This window comes from Musa acuminata, chromosome BXJ3-1, assembly GCF_036884655.1.
Source record: "Musa acuminata AAA Group cultivar baxijiao chromosome BXJ3-1, Cavendish_Baxijiao_AAA, whole genome shotgun sequence".
Lineage (NCBI taxonomy): Eukaryota > Viridiplantae > Streptophyta > Magnoliopsida > Zingiberales > Musaceae > Musa > Musa acuminata.
This window is the reverse complement of record NC_088349.1, coordinates 15,524,847-15,546,589: the sequence shown is the minus strand read 5'-3', so window position 1 is coordinate 15,546,589 and position 21,743 is coordinate 15,524,847. Positions and strand designations below refer to the sequence as shown.

The window sequence follows — 21,743 nt, the reverse complement described above, 5'->3', positions numbered from 1 at the left end:
TCCCTCTAGAAGTTTCAGAGACCACCATCCCCTTATAATACTCTGTCTTGCTGAACAAACTATGCATTGTTCTGCCCTCGCAAATGCACTTGCTAGATTGCGACTTCACGTCAATACAACCCTCACTACACCTCTCAAGGCCTAGCAACATGCTAAACTCGCTATACACTTCAGCCTCATACGGACGTATCCTTCGTATGCTGAAGAGAAAGTTTCAATGCTCTATGGCGCTAAGTTTTGATCGTCTTGGGATTGCCATGAACATTCCATTGTCCATATACAAGCCCTTGCATGAGTATTGAATTTTTTGAATTAGCAATTCTCCTCATCTTTGTGAGTTTTGCATAACTCTTTCGATCGCTGAACAACTCATTCCACCTTACATGGTCTCATCCTTTACCAAGCGCCTCGCTTGCCTTGAGCACCATCAAGTATGGTTGCTAACGTCGAGTCATAGCTCGAACTCAGTCATCCGAACCTTTGTGCGCTATATGTTCTTCCAAGCTTGCTTGTCCTTGTGGTGTATCTTATGCGAAGAATTGGTCATTCCTCTTAATGTCAATCTCAAATGTCCGCTCCTCTAAGCGACTCATTTTCCCTACATCTCCATGCCCATTTTTTCCCAAACGGTCGCGCATGCTGGCTGCCCTCAACGCAGCCCCCTAGGTCTCCTACGTTTGCATACCAAGTGTTTATATGGGTGCTTATCCTGCTTTGATACCATATGTTATGCACTTAGTTGGTTTTGCCTAAGTCGTGTGGCACCATTGCGTGTCCGTCCATAAAGGTCTACCTCCCCGAAACCTCCTATGATCTTTTAGGACTTATAAATGAGAAAATAGGTTAGAGAAAATGTCTTATTCGAGATCCACAAGCAATCATTTCAGCAAACACTTTATAATCAATATAAATTATAAACAGACTTCATAAGTTCTGAATGATCGCACAATAAAGGATCTAAAATGGTCTACTATAGATCAAAATCTCTCACAAGTGTCCACATGACATAACATTTATTTATAAGCTGAAAACGATCATCAAACCTAATTAAAATAGGGCTATTAAGTTTTCGATTGTCTCTTTACATGTTATGCAAAGCATAAACAAACCAAAAGACATGGACATATATAAGCATTACATCAAATACCCCGTTTATAATTTTGTTCGTGACAATTAGTAGAAATAATCGATGATATCCTTGTTAAATCTCTAATTACAAATCTTTAGAGCTTTGATATCACTTGTTGGGGAGGGTGAGAATCCAGAACATCTAAAAATCAAAAGATAAATCCACCCTACATCAATAAATAAATAAAGTACCAAAAAATCGATAAAAGATTAGTATGTTTGATAAAATCATACTTATATCATAAATTTATGATTGAAAATTACACGACTTTTAAGTTATCCTCACTCAACAGTCTCTTGTATATCCTCTCATATAAATATGAAAATTTTTATTCTCATAAACTCAAAAAATTATCCTCAGAGCACCCAAATGTCTTCCCATTCATTTTCTCTCATCAAGATATTAAGATTGAAGGTGTATTTATAAGAAAGTCCAAATTGAGTTTAAATCTAACTAGAATTCTTATAACTAATTAGAAGGAATGCTCGTTAATATATATATAGCTTCTAAGACGTCTGTATTAATTTAGTTTAGCCTACCACTGACACAAATATAAAGCAACAAAAGTATCGGTAGAGTGAGAGGTGAGGACCGCAAGCCGATTGCCCCAAATCTGTGATTAGCCCCCAATTTATTCCTCCGCCACCAAATCGACGCCAATTGCTTCTTTCCTAATCGGACGTGAGCCGCGGTTTGTTGCCCCTTCGCTTTCCAGGTACGGACTCCAACACGTCATCTTCCACTCACGGTGAGCGGAGAGGACCGAGGAGGGCCTCGCCGTGGTGGTGCGTGCTGCCGAGAGCTCAACCCATGGATGCCGGCGATCCCTCACGTCATACGATTCCGGTTCGACCTCCGGGTACTTAACTACACCTCCCAAAAGAATTCGCTCGGTTTCTCTCCGATTCCTTCTCTTGCTGTCCTCGGTTCCAGAGAGGGGCATTTGTTCCGTCTTTTACTACTCGATGTTTTTCTGGAGCTCTCGGTGGAAATTGGCGTTCTACGCACTTGAAAAATGAGATTTTGTTTCGGTATACGGTATGGATTGCTTAGGTCATCTTGTTGGTGAACTAATATAGCTGATGAGTCAGCATTGCTTAATCCATGGGTTATTCTATCGAGTGAGCTGAATGACGAGGTGGCCGTGCCCTCTGGGAAGGAATGCTCGTCGGCGTTGGTTGAGCCCTCTGGGAAGGAATGCTCATTGGCGTCCTTGCGCATGGATGGCGACCCCTGGGTTGAGATGCTTGTCGCCTGCGGGTGGTCGTCCGCTTGCAAAATGGCCCTCGTCGGGTGATCCCCAACTTTCGTCCCTCCGACGAGCAAGTCAGTAGTGAGATGAATTATTTTTCTATTTTTCTTCTCTTCTTGGCCGGATGCCGGCCAGGGGCTTTATACTATTGTACGAGGGTCAGTAGCACGTCGGTTTGACGTGGTCGCTGACCCTCGAGGGATGGGATGACACTTGTGATTGGTCGTCGCGTCGGGTGGCGTGCGGAGCAATGTTAGACGGCATCGCCCCGAGCTCTCGGGATGGGACATGTAGAATAGCTTCTTGGTACAGTTCTGACTTGGCGTGTGGCATTAGCTGTGACGTGTCTTAGGCTCAAAATATGCTGTATCACTTCCCCACCTCTCCAAGGCGTGCTGTAAGATCCTTAAAAGGACGAGAGGCATGCCTAGGTCGGAGTGAGGTTGATCGCTTATGAGGGGAAGGTGGATTGATTCATCGTGGGGTGACTTAGAGGGGCGGCGTCTCGTGCTTCGGGCAGGATTGACTCTGCTGATCGGGCGGCTGGGGCCTGGTGAGGCGAGACCGACGTGTTGTAGGTCGGATAACCGGTTTGGCGTGGCTCGGAGTTACGACCGTCGAGTTTGCAAGTCGGTGAGCGAGTTGGAGCGGCTCGGTTTGAGACTTGACGAGCTGCGAGTCGAGGATCGACGTGGAGCGACTTGGACAACGGACTAGGCCGACGAGGTGTGGCTCGAACTTTGGACTGGCCGAGAGGCGATTGGCCGTGAGGCGCGGTTCGGACGTTGGATCGGCTGAGATGCGACTCGGGCGTTGGATTGGCCGAGATGCGACTCGGGCGTTAAATTGGCCGAGATGCAACTCGGGCATTAGGTTGGCCGCAAGGCATGGTTCGGGCGTTGGATCGACCGAGATGCGACTCGGGCATTAGATTGGCCGCGCGGCATGGCTCGGGTGTTGGATCGGTCGAGATGCGACTCGGGCATTAGGTTGGCCGCAAGGCGTGGTTCGAGCGTTGGATCGGCCGAGATGCGACTCGGGCACTTGGACTTGTCGCAAGTTGGGAGCAATCTGGAGCGACCCGGGCAGGAGCTGGACCTATGGGCCGAGAGACTATACTCGGGCTCAGGTTTTGGTGCCGACGGGTCGCAAGTCGGGAGCGATCTGGAGCGACCCGGGTAGGAGCTGGACCTGTGGGTCGAGTGACTATACTCGGGCTCAAGTTTCGGTGCCGAAGGGTCGCAAGTCAGGAGCGATCTGGAGCGACCCGGGTAGGAGCTGGACCTGTGGGCCGAGTGACTATACTTGGGCTTAGGTTTCAGTGCCGGCGGGTCACAAGTCGGGAGCGATCTGGAGCGACCTGGGCAGGAGCTGGACCTGTGGGCCGAGTGACTATACTCGGGCTCAAGTTTCGGTGCTGGTGGGTCGCAAGTCGGGAGCGATCTGGAGCGACTCGGGCAGGAACTGGAAGAAGTGTTGCACCTTCCAACAACAAAGGTTGGAAGTAGCATTTCTTCTTTGTTGTAGTAAAGAGTGGGGCTTTAGCACTAGGTGGGCCTTCCGGACCATCGATAACGCCTCCCCGTTGCTCTCTAATGGAGAAACAGTGGTCGTGGATCGACTGAGGGGTATCCTGTCCTCTTCTCGGGCAATTAAGGAGATGACCGAGGAGTGGATGGTTGAAGCGGAGCTGAGCCCCGCCACCGGGGGTATGGCCATTCGTATATGATGGCTCGTCCGCTCGTCTCGAACCATCTGATCGCTCGCTATGTTTTGCAGAAATGGTGGACCTGCAATCGGTGAAGAAGACGCCCAGTGTCAAGTTTGCCGTGCCCTCGTCTTGGGACGGGGAGGGTTCCGGAGGTGGGGTTGCCCCACTGGAGGGCACACCGAAGAGGGCGCCGGCGTCTCTAGCAATGGGGCGCCCTCCGAAGAAGACGAAGACCTTGGCCCGAAAAATGCTTGCGGGCCCGGCTGTTAGCACGAGTGCCGTCCCAGAGTTGTGCGGGGCCCCTTCCCCGGGCGAAGGCTCGGGGAGCGTGAAGGGGAAGGGGTCGGCTGGGTTGTCCGGTAGTGACCCTTTCAAGAGGGCGCCGACGCGCCCGCCATTGATACGAGAGCTATGCCGCATCTACTCCCGGGCCGATGGTGAGGAGTACGAGGCCTTGAACATGGCCGACCTTCTAGCTAGGGAGCCGGGAGCCCCCTACACCACTCGGTGGGCGACCCTCAAGGCCGACAGTCGCATCTGGGGCGACGGGCCAACTGCCCAAGAGTTCATCCGGGGGGCACTCCATCCAGCCATAGCCAAGGATCTCTACAGCTCCCCCTCTGAGGCGCTAGCAGAGCGGGCAGCCAAGTCGCTTGTTTGGGTAAGTGGTGGCTTCCTTTCCCTGATCGATCCCTTCATGTGTGGGCCCTAACATCGATCTTCGTGTAGAGCCTGTACTACGGCATGGCGCTGATCGACCGGGTCCTCGACGCCGTGTCACGACCTTAGCTGGAATTGCCTAAAGCATGAGGCACCCTTGCGACAAAAACGCGAACTTAGCTTGCGTTGCCTAAGTCGTGAGGCACCCTTGCGGCAAAGACGCGAACTTAGCTTGCGTTGCCTAAGTCGCGAGGCACCCTTGTAGCAAAGACGCGAACTTAGCTTGTGTTGCCTAAGTCGCGCTTCGCCCTTGCGATTTACGTCTGCAAAGATCAGCCCACTTGCAACCTCTCGCAGGTCCCGAAGGACCTGTAAAAAGAGAAAGTTGATTAGTTCGAAGAACGAGCGACGAACAAGTCCCGACATCTCCCGAAAAGGGGAAGCTTTACAAGCAATTCAGCGAGCACCTTGCGTGCACAAGAGAAAAGATGGAGAGGGGGAAAACAAGGACTTTAGAAGGTTGAACGAACAGCTATAAGTCCACAAACATCTGCTCACCGGGTGCCGGGTGCGACAACAAGTTCCCGTCAAGGTAACATGCGAACTTGCGAAATATTGTTCAACGCCCGACACTATACCGAAGCCCCATCCAGCCCTGTGCCACCTGGGGGGTTCGAAGGTGCTGAGATGGCTGACGTTTTGCGTGCAGTAGTGGGTTGTAGAAATCAGCTCGTGGCACATGAAAACGGAGTTGTTTTGGGGCTGTTTTGCTCGGTTCGGTGAGCGGGCACACTGTAGCACTGTAACTTATTCGAACTTACATTTTTACAAGCAAAAGGACTTAAAACCAAGCCAAAACATACTGTCAAGCAGCTGTACATGTAGACGAGAGTGACGAACGGTTCGTTGAATGGAGTTGTTGCGAGTGTACGACGACCGTTCGTGACATTCTCCCCCACTCAAACTATCGACGCCCTAGTCGACGCTTGTTAATAGTTGTTGATAATTGCTTCTTCATGTCGTCGAGCGTCTTTAGGCTCCCAACTAGCTTCAGTTCGAGGAAGCTTTCGCCACTTCACCAAGTAGTCGAGTTGCTCAACTCCATTGGGTAGCTTTATCTTGCGGTCCGCTAGAATGGTTTCAACTCGCTTCTCGTAGGAGGCTGTGGTGGGGGGTAACCGAGTTAGAACACTTCGGGAAGCATCTTGCGGATCCGAGTGGTAGGCTTTCAAGTTGCTGGCGTGAAGAACATTGTGAATTTTGAACCACGTCGGCAACTGCAACTTGTAGGAGACGTTGCCCACCCTACTGATAATTGGGAAGGGCCTTTCATACTTGCGCACCAATTCTTTATGTACTTTGTTCCTGAAGAATTGGAGTGATACTGGTTGGAGCTTGACCACCATCAAATCGCCGATCTTGAACCCTTGCGATCGCCTTCCCAGGTCTGCCCACTTCTTCATTATTTTTGCTGCATTCTCCAAGTAAGCCTGCGCAATATCTGTATTTCGGTGCCACTCCCTTGCAAAGTGGTAGGCTGACAGACTATTCCCAGTATACCCAATTACCATGGTGTGAGGAGTTGACGGTTGTTGCCCCTGTAATAATCTCGAAGGGGCTCTTGTTGGACACAGAGCTCCGTTGCAAGTTGTAGGAGAATTGGGCAATGTCTAACAACTTCACCCAATCTCGTTGGTTGGCACTCACGTAGTGCCGAAGATATTGCTCTAGGAGTGAGTTTATCCTTTCAGTCTGGTCATCCGTCTGGGAGTGGAGGCTTGTGGAGAAGTATAACTTCGACCCAAACAATTTAAATAGCTCGGTCCAGAATCGTCCCAGGAACCGAGCATCTCGATCACTAATGATATTGTGCGAGACTCCCCAATACTTTACCATATCCTTCATCATCAACTTGGCTGGCTCCTCTACTGAACAGTGTAGGGGAGCAGCAATGAAAGTTGCATACTTAGAAAATCGATCGGCCACCACGAGTATCGATCCGAGTCTCCCTACTGCGGGTAAGCTTGATATGAAGTCCAAGAAATGCTCTCTCATGACCTTTCTGGTACGGGCAACGGCTCCAAAAGTCCCACCGGCTTCTGTTGCTCCACCTTATCTTGTTGGCAAGTGAGGTATGTTCGAACATATTCCTCCACATCAGTACCCATCTTCGGCCAATAGAAGGCCCTCTCCACGAGAGCCAAGGTTCTATGAATGCTTGAATGTCTAGCCCAAAGGGAATCGTGACACTCTCTTAAGAGTTCACGTCTCAGATTGTCCACTCGAGGAACATAGACCCTATTCCCTTTGGTGTAAACGAGTCCCTCCTCGACCCAAAATCGTCATGCCTTACCTTCTTTAATGAGTTGTATCAGGGCTTCTACTTGGGGATCACTGTACAGTCCATCCCTGATCCTGGAAAGGAAATTGGAGTGTAACTGACTTGCTTGGCCTCTGCCTTCCAATCGTACGACATTCACACGATCCACTTTCCGACTCAGTGCATCAGCCACGATATTCGCCTTTTTGGGCTTATACTCCATTATCATATCGAACTTAGCCAAGAAGTCCTGCTATCGTGCCTGCTTTGGGGAGAGTTTCTTTTGAGTTTGGAAATAGCTCAGAGCGATGTTGTTTGTCCTCAGCACAAATCACGATCCGAGGAGGTAGTGTCGCCAAACTCGTAGATAGTGGATCACTGCTATCATCTCCTTCCCATGCACTGGATACCGCCGCTCGGTCTCGTTGAGCTTGCGGCTCTCGTAGGCCACCGGATGACCCTCCTGCATGAGTACTCCTCCAATAGCGAAGTCTGATGCATCTGTATGGACTTCAAAGGGCTCCCCATAGTTTGGCAATTTGAGCATCGGTTCTTCCAAAATGGCAGCCTTTAGATCTTGGAATGCAATTTCACATTTATCAAACCATTTCTAAGACTGCTCCTTCTTCAACAACTCCGTCAGTGGAGTTGCACGCTTCGAATACCCCGCTATGAAGCGTTGATAGTAGTTGACAAAACCAAGGAAGGATCTCAACTCTAGCACCTTTTTTGGAGTTCACCATTCCGCAACCGCTTGCACCTTCGATTTATCCATCCAAATAGAGCCATTACCGATTCGATGCCCTAAGAATAAGATCTATGTTTGAGTAAAGTAGCATTTCTCCCTTTTCACGAACAAAGTGTTCTCCCTGAGAACCTTGAAAATTGTCCGAAGGTGCTTGACATGCTCCTTGAGTGTTTGACTGTAGACGACGATATCGTCCAAGTAGACGATCACAAACTTATCCAAATACTCCTTGAATAGCTAGTTTATGAGAGTGCAGAACGTGACTGGAGCGTTGGATAAGCCAAAAGGCATCACCAAGAACTCAAACGCTCCATACCTGGTCACACAGGTTGTCTTCGCTTCGTCACCTTTAGCAATGCACACCTGCCAATACCTCGATCGAAGGTCGAGTTTTGAGAAATACTTGGCTTTGCCTAATTGGTCGAACAAGTCCGCGATGAGCTGGATGGGATACTTGTTCTTCACCATCACTTTGTTGAGGGCTCGGTAATCGACACATAATCGGAGGCTCCCATCTTGTTTCTTTTGAAAGAGATCTAGAGCTCCAAATGGTACTTTCGAACTGCGGATGAGACCATCGCTTAGTAGTTCACCTAATTGCTTTCTGAGTTCTGCCAACTCTGGCGGGGGCATGTGATAGGGTGGTTTCACTGGAGGCTTCACTCCTGGCTCCAGCTCAATATTATGGTCCATGCCTCTGTGTGGCGGAAGGGTCTTTGGCAACTCGGGTGGCATAATGTCAGTGAACTCTTTTAGGACGTTCGCCACCACAACAGGTTCATGAATGACCTTCTCGTCAAGTGGCTCTAGCTTCATAGCAGCCACGAATATTAGTTTGCCTTTTCGTACCCCCTTCTTCAGTTGTAATGCCGATATCTGTTGGGGGTCTTTGGTTCCTCTATGAGAAACAGGAACCACACAGGGGTCATCATCCCCCATAATGCATAGGGTGTTTAGGAACGACATTGGCACCAACTTCGCCGCATTCATAAACTCCATTCCAAGGATCACTTGGAAGTCATCCAATGGCACCGCCATCATGTTCGTGCTCCCATTCCATGTTCCAATCTTGATGGGGACTCCTTTGCTAACCCAAAGATCCGCTTGGCCTCCGAGTTCACCGCCTTCATTCGACTTGGGCTTTGCTTCTTGATCAGCCCAAGTCGCTTTGCTTCTTGATCGACAATAAAGTTGTGGGTAGCACCCGTGTCCACCATTGCTTGATGTCTACGTACATCAGCTCACCACTTCCTGCCTTTTGTAGTTTTGTCTTAGTATTCTCCCCCACTTGACCTCGCATGGCATTCAACAAACACATTGCTTCCATCCGGGGTCCTTGCGACTCCTCGTCGTCGCTGCTAGATTCAGAACTACTCGAACTAAGAGCGACAGCCTTGCCGTTGTCCGATTTGGGGGGATGGATGGAAGCTATTAAAGTATTGAGTGCTTGTTTTTGTGGGCACTCCCTCATCATATGCGGCCCTCTGCACAAGAAGCATCCGCCAGGTTTCGGAGCCTTGCCTTTCGGGCTTGGCCCTTTGTGGGAACTCTTCTTCTTTTGTTCGCCCCCGAGCTCATTCCCTCGAGTATATTTTAAAGGGTGATTACTTGAAGATTGTTTCTTTCTTCTCGGGTCTTCAGAGGAAACGAAGTCAGTAAGCCTTTCTGCAGCAGCAATTGCCCCGATCAAATCGGCGATATTCCTTTGATGTAGTTCTTGTTGCGCCCATGGCTTCAAACCATCGAGGAAGCTGAATAGTTTATCCTTCTCGGACATGTCCTGGATGTTCAGCATTAGCGTAGAAAATTGCTTCACGTAGTCTCGGATGGAAGCATTTTGGCAGAGTTGTCTCAGTTTCCTTCTTGCGACGAACTCAGTGTTCTTCGGTAGGAACTGAGTTCTCAACTCCCGCTTCAAGTCCTCCCATGTGTCAACTCGACATCGACCTTGTTGGATCTCCTCCCAACAGGTTTGCCACCAAAGTTTTGCATCTTTGTTCAGATACATGGTCACTATAGAAACTTTGCTTTCTTTAGAATTAGGCCTCGTAGCTCGAAAGTATTATTCCATATCGAACAAGAAATTCTCGAGCTCTTTTGCATCTATGGCCCTTCCATAACCATGAGGCTCGGGTGCCCTCAAGTTTTGTGACAGCGCAACGCGGGTGTTGCTTCCTCCCGCATTTAGTGCCCTTGTGAGCATGGACACCCTCGAAGTGAGTTCCGCCACAACTTCCTATAGGTGTTGCATGGAGTCTTTGGTGTCATCTGACAATTGGTCGACTAGGGCCTCAACCTTGTCGATCCTAGATTCTGCTTCTTCTTGCGAGCTCTCTACCCCAACAAGCCTTTGTTGGCCATGGTAGAGTTCCTCCAAGCTTGCTTTGAGAACGTCCAAGCGGGTTTCCACCGTTGTGAGTCTCTCCTTATGACTCTTTTTCCCGATTGGTGCTCTAGATTGCGCCTCCTCCGCTCGCGGAGAGTAGCCAACTTCTCGCTCATCATGTTCGCTGTCGCGCTCCTCCTGAGCGGCTCCAACAACATGCGAGCGAATGTGCACTTGCAGCCAACCTGCAGCTGCTTGGGACAAGGGTCCGCCCTGCCCCATCTTGCTTGATTCGCCATGATATGTTGCCATGGCGAAGTTGCGAAGTTCCTTCGCTGCTCGCTCGAAGTGCTTGCCCGCTTTGATACCATAATGTCACGACCTTAGCTGGAATTGCCTAAGGCGTGAGGCACCATTGCGACAAAGACGCGAACTTAGCTTACGTTGCCTAAGTCGCGAGGCATCCTAGTGTCAAAGACGCGAACTTAGCTTACATTGCCTAAGTCGCGCTTTGCCCTTACGATTTGCGTCCGCAAAGATCAGCCCACTTGCAACCTCTCGCAAGTCCCGAAGGACCTGTAAAAAGAGAAAGTTGATTAGTTCGAAGAACGAGCAACAGAGAAGTCCCGACGTCTCGCGAAAAGGGGAAGCTTTACAAGCAATTCAGCGAGCACCTTGCATGCACAAGAGAAAAGAGGGAGAGGGGGAAAACAAGGACTTTAGAAGGTTGAACGAACAGTTGCAAGTCCACAAACAGCCGCTCACCGGGTGCCGGGCGCGACAACAAGTTCCCGTCAAGGTAACGTACGAACGTACGAAAGATTGTTCAACGCCTAACACTATATCGAAGCCCCATCCAGCCCTATGCCACCTGGGGGGTTCTAGGGTGCTAAGATGGTTGACGTTTCGCGTGCAATAGTGGGCTGTAGAAATAAGCCCGTGGCACGCAAAAACGGAGTTGTTTTGGGGCTATTTTGCTCGGTTCGGTGAGCGGCCGCACTATAGCACTGCAACTTGTTCGAACTTACATTTTTACAAGCAAAAGGACTTAAAACTAACCCAAAACATGTTGCCAAGCAGCTGTATATGTTGACGAGTGCGATGAACGGTTCGTTGAATGGAGTTGTTGCGGGTGCACGACGACCGTTCGTAACAGCCGGGTAGGTGATCGGGCGCCAGTCGGACACCTATGCTGCCCTTAGCCTGGAGAACCTAGAGCTGAAGGCCGGAGGGGGCGAGAGGCCGTTGCCGCGACCGAAGAGCGTGCCTCGGCTCTAGTTGAGGAGGTGGCTCGTTTGAAGACTAAGCTGGAAGAAAGCCGATCACACATCCGATCGCTGGATGAAGAGCTACTGACCCTCTCCCATGATGTCGAGACCACCAGGTCTATGGCCTGGGTCGCCGAAGAGATCTTGAAGGAGGAGCGGCTGGCGTTGCCCAAGAAGGTCGAGGAGGTGATCGCCGAGTACAAAGTGTTCGCCGGGTTCGAGCGTGGCCTGGTGAGGTCGTGGCGGGCCATGTATGAGTACGGGTACCGGGTGGCTTGTGCTCGCTTCCAAGCGAAGTACCCAGACCTGGAGCTGGAGTCGGACCCATTCGCCGACAACTCGGTGGATCAGGATGTCGACATGACATCCCCTTCGACGATGGGCCCGAAACTCCCCCCCGGAGCTTGGGGCTGGGCTCCCCTTTTCTTTTTTCTTTGGTTCTGGTCGGGTTTGGAACCGTACCGCCTAACCACCAAGTGTACTTCCTCTTTCACCAAGAAGCACTTTTTATTTGAAATTCAGACTTGTTTTTTCCCGATTGTGGGTGCGCGTGCTTCGTATGTCTTCTCTACATCCCAACTTGCTTCTTTTATGGGTAGAATTTCTTTAGGTTTCCTGCATTCCACGTTCTCGGTAGGGGGCTTCCCTCCATAGTCTCGAGTCGATAGGTCCCCTCTCGGACCACGTCGTAGACTCGATATGGGCCTTCCCAGTTAAGCGTGAGCTTTCCCCTTGCTCGGGTCGGGTTGCTCACCTCTGCTCTTCGGAGGACTAGGTCCCTGACCTTGATGGGCCGCGGACGGACTTTGCGGTTGTATACCCTAGCTATTGCCTTCTTGTATGCCAAGGTACGTAGATGTGCCTTGGCTCTCCTTTCTTCGAGGAGATCTAAGTTTGCTCGGAGGCCCTTCTCGGAGTCTCCTTATTCATAGTTGGAGGTGCGTAGGGTCGGGAACACCATCTCGGGCGGAAGGACCGCTTCGGTCCCGAACGCCAGGATGAACGAAGACTCCACCGAGGCGGTTTTGGGAGTCGTTCGCATTGCCCACAAGACGTTGGGAAGCTCGTCCACCCAGGCTCCGTGTGCGCCCGAGATCCTCCTCTTGAGGCCTTCCAGAATTGCCTAATTCATCACTTCGGTCTGGCTGTTGGTTTGGGGGTGCACAACCGAGCTGAACTTCAGCTGGATCCCATATGACTGGCAATAGGCCTTGAATTTAGCATTGTTGAATTGAGCTCCATTGTCGGCAATGATAGCCTTCGGGATCTCGAACCGGGTGATGATGTACTTCCATGTGAAGCTTTGGACTTGCTTCTCAGTAATAGAGGCCAAGGGTTCGGCTTCAACCCACTTCATGAAGTAGTCGACCCCGACTATAAGAAAGCGTCGTCGTCCCGATGCTGGAGGGAAAGGTCCAAGGAGATCGAGCCCCCATTGGGCGAAGGGCCAGGCCATGTCTTTCGAGGTAAGAGGATCGGGGTAAGAGGAACCGCTGGCTGGTGTGGCAGTCGGGCGTGCCTTTGGCATTGCGGGCACTGCTGCACGCATGACATGGTGTCGCGTCGTATGGTTGGCCAGATCCCCTCATGGAGCTCGGCGAGGACCGTCTCAGCTTCTGATGGCGTGAGGCAGCGTAAGAGAGGTTGAGAGAAGGCCCTTCGGTATAGCTTTCTGCCGACGACGCAGTACCAGGCTTGGGTTCGTCTCAACCGTCTCGCAGTTGTCGGGTCGTCAAGCTCCTTTTCGTCCTTCTTGAAGCAAAGGATTTCCTCCATCCAGCTTGGTGGAACATCCATTTTGGCGACCTGGTGAGTGGTCACCGTCGGTGCCATTATGGACTCAATCGTCAGAGCCGACGCTGAGCTGCGAGCGAAGGTCGATCTGGCTAGCGCGTCGGCCCACGTGTTCTGTGCTCAAGGTATTCTAGCAATTGAGAGGCAGTTGAAGCGATGGGCGAGCCGCTTTGCCTCCATCAGGTACAACACCATCGTTGGGTCTCGAGCTTCATAGCTCCCATTAACGTGTCCCGTCACTAGCTGGGAGTCGCTAAAGACTTCGAGGTTGTCTACATGCATCTCCGGAGCGAGGCGCAGGCCATAAAGTAGCGCCTCGTACTCGGTCTCGTTGTTGGTGGCTCGGAATTACAACTGGAGCGACCTCTCATAGGTTTCTCCTAACGGGCTTTTGAGGATAAGCCCGACCCTGGCCGCTCCTGCAGTGGACGAGCCATCCACGTATAGGGTCCACATGTTCTGGTTGTTCTCCTGCCCCATAGCATGGTCTTCAGGAGTTAGCTCGGAAATAAAGTCAGCCAGTACCTGAGCTTTGATGGCGGTCTTGGGGGAATACTGAATGTCGAATTCACTGAGCTCGATCGACCACCGCTGCATGCGACCTGATGCATCGAAGTTGGAAAGGATCTATCGTAGCGGCTGGTCGGTGATTACTTTGATCATGTGGGCTTGGAAGTAGGGCCGTAGCTTTCGGGCCGTCTTCATTAGAGCGAGAGTTATCTTCTCGATCAGGGAGTCTCGTGGCTCAGGCCCGACGAGGATATAGCTGACATAATATACGGGTTGCTGCATTGGTGGTATCTCCCGAACTAACACCGAGCTGACTGCTTGTGCCAAGGCCGCCAAGTAGAGACTAAGGGTTTCGCCCGGCTCGGGTGAGGCGAGTCGGGGCAAGCGGGCGAGGCACGCCTTCAACTTTTCAAAGGCTTCCTCGCACTCTGAGATCCATGTAAAGTTGTCGGCTTGTCGCAAGGCCTGGAAAAAGGGGAGGCACTTGTCGCTTGAATGTGACATGAACCTACTGAGCGTTGCTAACTTCTCGGCAAGTCGCTACACCTCTTTGACCGAGCGGGGGGAGTGCATCTCCGTTACAGCCCGCACCTTTTCTGGGTTGGTGTCTATCCCCCTTTAGTGAATGATAAAGCCGAGAAACCTCCCCGAGCTGACCCCGAAGACACACTTCGCGGAATTCAGACGTATGTTGAACCGCCTGAGTGTTTGGAACGTTTCCGCCAAGTCGGTCAAGTGCGCGCTTGCGGCCTTGCACTTTACGATCATGTCGTCTACGTATACTTCCATATTCCTCCCGAGCTGGTGCTTGAAAAGTTTGTCGACCATCCTTTGGTAAGTCGCCCCAGCATTTTTCAAGCCGAAGGGCATCACTTTGTAACAATACGCCCCTATGTTGGTGACGAAGGCAGTGTTCTCTTGATCTTGAGTCGCCATCTGGATTTGGTTGTAGCCCAAGAATGTGTCCATGAACGTAAGGAGTTCATGGCCCGCGGTGGCATCGACTAATTGGTCTATCCTAGGGAGTAGATAGCAGTCCTTGGGGCATGCCTGGTTGAGATTGGTGTAATCAACACACATCCTCCAGCTTCCATTAGATTTCTTAACGAGGACTACATTTGACAGCCACCGAGGGTATTGAACCTTAGTAATGAATCCGGCCCTTTTAAGGCGGTCGACCTCATCGCCGATTGCCTTCTGTCGGTCAGGGGTGAACTTCCTTGGTCTTTGTCTCACCGGTCGAGCCTCGGGGTCGATGTTGAGCCGGTGTTGGGCCAGTTCTGGGTCGATCCCGGGCATCTCCTCGGGGGACCATGCGAACATATCGGCATTTTTCCTCAGGAAGTCAATGAGGTGGAGCTGATATGCTTCGGGGAGTGTGGTTTTGACCTTGACGGTCAGATCGGGTCGGCTCCTTTTCAGGAGTACCTCAGTGAGTCGCTCGGGAGGCTCCAGCGGCATCGGTGCTATGGGTCCTTCACGGGGGTCAGGGACTTGAGTTGGGCGCGATTTCCCTGGGAGAGTAACCGCCGTGAGATAGCATCGTCTTGACTCCCCCGGGTCGCTTCGGGCCTCCCCGATCCCCGCTGAGGTCGGAAACTTGATGGCCCTGTGGTAGGTGGAAACCACCGCCTTTAACTTGTTGAGCGTCGGTCGGCCGAGGATGACGTTATAGGTCGAAGGCAGATCGACTACCATGAAGGTGGTCATTATTGTCTTCGCTCTCGGCTCCTCCCCAATGGTGACAGGGAGGACCGTGGTCCCGAGCGGGGAGATGGAATCCCCCGTGAATCCTATGAGTGTTGACGCCATGGGGGTGAGGTCTCCCTGTTAGGATCAAGAGCACTAAGAGGGGGGGGGGGGTGGGTGAATTAGTCCAGCGGAAATCTTTCGACGATAAAAACGTTCAAACGATAAAAACGATTTCAGTGTGAAAGCCGATTCTAAGATTACTTTAACTTGAGATGACGTTAAAGTCAATCTATGAAGGCAGTTTGCAGTTATGATGAAAACCAGAATATGAGCGCAAACTGAAATATGACGTTCGTACGAAGAAACTAATTTACGTCTAAATGCTGATTCGTAAATCACTTGATTAGGCGAGATTCAGCTTAAGCAAGGATATTAAGGCAGTTTGCAGTTAAGATAGAAATCAAAACGTAAACGCAAATTGAAATATAATGATCGTACGAAAAAACAGATTTACGTCTAAACGTTGATTCGGAAAGTGCAAAGCTGAAACCCGATCGTATATGCGCAGAAAGCGATAAGCTTTAGAGGAGGTTTGCAGTAAAGATAAAATGCTCAAAGTAAATGCAAACCGAGATTTAGAGTGGTTCGGTCAATCTTGACCTACTCCACTTTTGGCTTCCTCCACCGACGAGGTCACCGACGTCAACTAGAGGCCTTCCTTCAATAGGCGAAGGCTAACCACCCTTTTACAGTTTCACTCCTTTTGACGGGCTTAGGAGACAACCCTTACAGAATTTTCTCTCCTCTCTTTACAGCTCAGAACTTGGAAGAAAAGAGGAAGAAGGACTTTTGGCCTTTACAACAATTTTGAGCTCTAAAAATCACAAAACAAGATCAAGATTTCGGAGTGTATTCTGTGCCCTTTCAGTGCTGAATGGGTGGGGTATTTATAGGCCCCAACCCAGTTCAAATTTGGAGCTCAAAACTGTCAATTCCCGGAATTCCGGGATCAGGTGGTTGCACCTCTTGATTGGAGCGGTTGCACCGCCTGGCAGAGCTCGAAGACTGAGCCTCTAGGCGGTGCCACCTCCTGTTAGGGGCGGTTGCACCTCCTTGCCAGAGCTCGAAGACCGAGCTCAGGCGGTGCAACCTCTTGACTGAGGTGGTTGCACCGCTCAGCCAGTGCTCGGAGACCGAGCCCAGGCGGTGCCACCTCCTGTCAGGGGAGGTTGCACCGCCCAGTCTCGCTCAGAGACTGAGCCCAGGCGGTGCCACCGCTTGGCTGGAGCGGTTGCACCTCCCAGTCTCGCTCAGAGACTAAGCCCAGGCGGTGCAACCTCCTGCCTTGGGCGGTTCAACCGCTTGGCAAAAATCAGGGTCCGAATGGGTTGATCCATTCGGCCCAATTTGGGTTTTTCAGAGGCCCAATTGCCCCAAGATTAAGTTAATGGGATCACCTCCCATTTCCAACTTAATCATTGTGCTAACTACGATATTCCCTAAGACATTTACTGCAACTTGCTCCGGTGCGTCAATCGCTTCTTCCGGCGAGCTTCCGGCGAACTTCCGTCGATCATCCGATGAACCCTCGATGATGCTCCTGTGGACTTCCGGTAAACTCCTGGACTTGCGACGATCCACTTGGCGAGTTCCGACGAGCTTCTTTGGCAAGCTCATGGACTTCTCGGATTTGTTCCTACAGAACCTCCGACGACTGTCCGAACTTCCGTCGAACTCTCGAACTCCCAATGTGATCATTGTCTTGACTCCGGCGCAACACTTGCTGCATGTCTTACTTTTATCGTAGTTAATCCTGCACACTTATCTCAACATATGGATTAGATAACAAATGACAATTGACTTCATCATCAAAATCTGAGATTCAACACTCCCTCGGTCAACTCGAGCCTCTTGAAGGCGTCGAAGTAAAGGACGTCGGCGAAACTCCCGGTGTCAATCATCACCCTTTTGACTCGAGCGTTGGCAATCTGGATGGAGATCACCAAAGCATCGTCATGATGGGAGCGCTCGACTTCTCTAGCCCCGAAGGTGATTTCAGGCTCGAGCTCGGGCCGGGGACGTTTCTCGACCGTGTTGTGGGCTTAGGCCTTCCTCCCGGAGATGACATCGATTTGTCTTTCAACGGGTCCCCTGGGGTGCGGAGTCACTTCCCGGGGTTCCTTGAGATAGCGTCTGAGGTGACCTCTCCGGATCAGTCCCTCTATTTGATTCTAGAGGTCGTGACAGTCCTCCGTGTCATGGTCGTAGTCCCGGTGGAACCTGCAATATTTGGACCGATCTTTGTGAGTGGCCCTCATGGGATGAGGTTGTCGCAAGAGACCCTTTTCCCTAATTTGGAGAAAGATCTCGGTGCGGGACGTATTCAGGGGGAGAGGTGGGGGCCTCGGGAGTAGTAGCTCTTGTCGATCGGGCCACCGATAGGGTGGCGCCAGGGCTGCTGAGGTTGTTCCCCGGGATTGTTCCGCCCTTGGCCTCTTGCCGTCCATGCGCTTCCCCGCCACCAACGCTTCGGCGGCGTCGTACTGGTTGGCACGCTGGAGCATTTCGGAGACGATTACTGACGACTTCTCAATCAGCAACCAAAAGAACCTCGAAGGCTTCAAACCCATCAGAAATTCCTGCATGATTAGAGAGGGGTGAGCGTCCAGGAATCCCCGGATCTTAGTGGCGAAACGTGCCATAAACTGGGAGAGCGACTCATCTTTGCGCTGAGATAACACGAGCAGGGTGGCCATGGAAGGCCTAGGTCGCATGTTGGTGAGGAAGTTCTGCTCGAACTTCCTAGCGAGCTGGTCGAAGGGTGAGACCAAGGATTGGCACAACCGGCTGAACCACGCTCGTGCCGGTCCCCTCAGGGTGGTCAGAAATGCCTGGCACATTAATGCATCGGAGGTGCCATAAAGGGCCATCTGAGCCCGAAATGCGGAGACGTGCTCCACGGGATCGGAGCCGTTGTCGTATGTCTCCAATGCCGACAGCCTGAAGTTGAGGGGTACCGGCTTGTCTTGTACTTCCTGAGTGAAAGGGGACCCGCTTGAGCCGCCTTCGCTGGACTTGCTTCGCGATTTTTGGAACTCGTGCTGGAACTCGTTTAGGCGTTGGTTGACCCGGGACAGTTGGGCCATGAGCGAGTCGTCCGTCGAATCAAACGATACGGTGTCAAGCTCGAAGTGGGGTAGTGTGATTTGGTAGGGTGCTGGTATGCTCTGCCTGGGCGGACCTCTCGGGTTCGTCGCTTGCTCTCGGGCTTCTCCCGTCTCGACTTGCTCCCCACTCAGTCTCTACCGGGTCGGGTCAGTCTGGGGAGCCACTAACCGCACGATCTGAGGAATGAGCGAAGCGAGCGTCTGCATCATGCTCGCCATGGTTTGCACTTGCTTAGTCAGGCCGAGGAACGCCTCAAGTGTCACGACCAAGGGTCCTGTGGTTAGTCCGGGGGGCGACAGCTCCGAGTCATTGAAAAGGCGCTAGTAGCGATCTGGCGTCGAGGCTGGGATCCCCCCATCTCCGAGGGTGCGGAGGGGCTGATTTTCGGGCTTGACGGAGGGGAGACCGGCCGGTGGTTCTCCCTCAGGGAGAGCTCCTGCGACATGGCCCTCCTTCTAGTGCCAAAATGTTGGTGAACTAATATACCGTGGCTGATGAGTCAGCACGGCTTGGTCCACGGGTCAATGTCGGGAGTCTTCTGTCGAGTGAGCTGAATGATGAGGTAACCGTGCCCTCGGGAAGGAATGCTTGTAGGCGTTGGTCGGGCTCCGGCCGATTGACAGCTCTCCTTGCGCATGGATGGCGACCCTTGGGTTGAGATGCTCGTCGCCCACGGGTGGTCGTCCGCCTGCAAAATGGCCCTTGCCGGGTGATCCCCGACTTTGGCCCCTCCGACGAGCAAGTCAGTAGTGATGGGACGCTGACCCTCGAGGGATGGGACGTCGGTTCGGCATGGCCGCTGACCCTCGAGGGATGGGACGATACTTCTGACCGACCGTTGTCTCAGGTGACATGCAGAGCAGCGTCAGACGGCACCGCCCCGAGCTCTCAGGACGGGACATGTGGAACAGCTTCTTGGTACGGTTCTGACTTGGCGTATGGCGTTAGCCATGACGTGTCTTGGGCCCAAAATACGTCGTATCACATCTAACCATACCTGACATGAATTCATGGCTATAGGTGGCCAAGTCCCTGTTTTGCGCTATCCTTGCCGATGTTTTAGATCTATGAATTCCTCTAGAAAGTTTCTTACTGTGAGGATGAAGAATCGAGGAAGATGTCGTAAGCAGAGAACAACACAGCCGGAAAAGCCGCAGTCTGGTTTCATCAGAACAAGACATGGTTGAATCCCTTTCCATTTCCGAAATTGACAGCCGGAAGCATTTGATGTTTATGCACGGCAGCGCAGCAGATCACCCGAAGAACTTTCTGTCTCTGGAGAGTTATTTTGGTCGTCTGTGCGATGACAATCTGCTGGCAATCTAGCACCATAATACACAATACCTTATGGTGAAGGACTCAGCTCCCAGCATTCTTCTCCATCGTCTTCCATGATAAGACGATATTAGGCTTCAGTGCCATGAATGAATCTAGTAGAATTTTATGTCAGTATCTAGTAGATATTAGGTTTTGTGCCATGAATGAATAAGTAGAACAATATGAATTTGTACAAATTTATAGTTGCATGAAACTCGCAAAAATCCTCACAACAAACATCATTAAACAGAGCATTTTACAGTTCATTAGCTTATGGTGTTTATTTTCCATTTGCAACGCTGCATTATCTTCAACTTGATCTTTTTATTTTGGATTAAACCAGAAGCTGCCGCAGTGCCAGCGGTATCCAACTCGTCATTGCAGAAAAGAGCAGCTGAATTCTGTAACTCGGTCCTGGAGACATACAAAAGGAAGCCTCTCTCTTTTTGGTTCTTACTGTTGCTTAGCAGTGCTGCTATGCTTGTGGCGTTTACTGCTTCCAGTCTTCTATCTCGTTTGTATTATGCCAATGGTGGCAAGAGCAAATGGATAATCTCCTGGGCAGCAGTTGCAGGGTGGCCGATCACTGCCCTTGTCTTGCTTCCTCCTTATCTCTTCGGCCGCATATCTCCGACTCCTCTCTCGCTTAAGCTCTTCGTTTGGTACATTCTACTGGGTTTTCTCAGTGCTGCCGATAACCTCATGTTTGCATGGGCTTACGCCTATCTTCCAGCCTCCACTGCTTCTCTCCTTTCGTCGTCTTCGCTTATCTTCTCCGCCCTGTTTGGGTATTTCATCGTGAAGAATGATCTGAATCTTTCTTCCGTAAATGCAATCGTCATCATCACCGCCGGCACCGTCATAATAGCATTGGATTCAGAATCAGACCGATACCCGGGAGTCACCGGCAAGCAATACACCCTGGGGTTCATCTGGGACATTCTCGGCTCGGCTCTCCATGGTCTGATCTTTGCATTGTCGGAGCTGGTTTTCCTGAAGCTACTGGGGAGGAGATCCTTCCATGTTGTGCTGGAGCAGCAGGTCATGGTTTCACTCCTCGCCTTCGTGTTCACTTCCATAGGGCTTGTTGTGAACAATGACTTCCAGCGAATGAGATCGGAAGCCAGCAACTTCAAGCACGGGGAGGGCTCGTACGCTATGGTGCTCACTTGGGCTGCCATCACGTTTCAGCTGGGAGTCTTGGCCGGCACCGCGATCGTCTTTCTGGCTTCAACGGTGTTGGCCGGTGTTCTGAATGCGGTGAGGGTGCCACTCACAGCCATTGCTGCAGTTGTTCTGTTCCATGATCCCATGAGTGGCTTCAAGATCCTATCTCTGGTCATCACTGTTTGGGGACTTGGTTCTTACATCGTTGGTCACTCTTCCTCGAAAGTAAATTCCTAGTTGCATTGCAGAGCTCTTCGTTGACAGGCATTCTCTTTCTGCTGTACCAATTCTCGGCGTGTTCTCTTCAGCAAAGAATTGTGGTAAGATTAAGTTGTAGATCCGTGGAACCCATAATGGATTTTGCTTGTATTCTGCATGCACTCATAAGTTGAGTGAGATTAAAGTAATTATATGATCAACTGCGGCAAAGTCGATGGAGGATATGGGGATTGGCCGAATCCATGTGAATCGTGGAGGATTCCGGCATAGACCACCGTATATTCGTCGAAATCCCTGTGTTGGATCTCTCTCACCAAACACGAGGAGCCGCACCCGCAACGCTGCGCTTATCCAGCTGTAAAGGCTCTGCATCACAAGCGCGCGACAAAGAGAGTTTAAGAGCCACGGTGGTCGATGGCAGCAGCAGACACGAGAGAGCTCGAGCCTGGTCACTCCAAAGGA

The 21,743-nt window shown here is 51.3% G+C and overlaps 1 protein-coding gene across 2 annotated transcripts; it reads left to right on the top strand.

Annotated features, from left to right (window-relative positions):
• The first annotated feature begins 1,656 nt into the window (after positions 1-1,656).
• LOC135629663 (probable purine permease 5) lies at positions 1,657-21,481 on the top strand. 2 transcript variants are annotated; one of them, XM_065137381.1, is made up of 2 exons: positions 1,657-1,988; positions 20,242-21,481. In XM_065137381.1, exons 1-2 carry the CDS (start codon positions 1,940-1,942, stop codon positions 21,297-21,299), a joined length of 1,107 nt encoding a protein of 368 aa, XP_064993453.1. In that variant the 5' UTR covers positions 1,657-1,939; the 3' UTR covers positions 21,300-21,481. The 2 variants fall into 2 exon arrangements, with proteins under 2 accessions (XP_064993453.1, XP_064993452.1); XM_065137380.1 differs by having other exon boundaries at positions 1,658-1,988; positions 20,239-21,481.
• The last annotated feature ends 262 nt before the right edge of the window (positions 21,482-21,743 follow it).

Coding starts and splice junctions, on each gene's coding strand:
- LOC135629663 (XM_065137380.1), top strand. CDS start 1,940: ATGGATGCCGGCGATCCCTCACGTCATACGATTCCGGTTCGACCTCCG. Junction 1,989..20,238: donor GATTCCGGTTCGACCTCCGG/GTACTTAACTAC, acceptor GGATTAAACCAG/AAGCTGCCGCAGTGCCAGCG.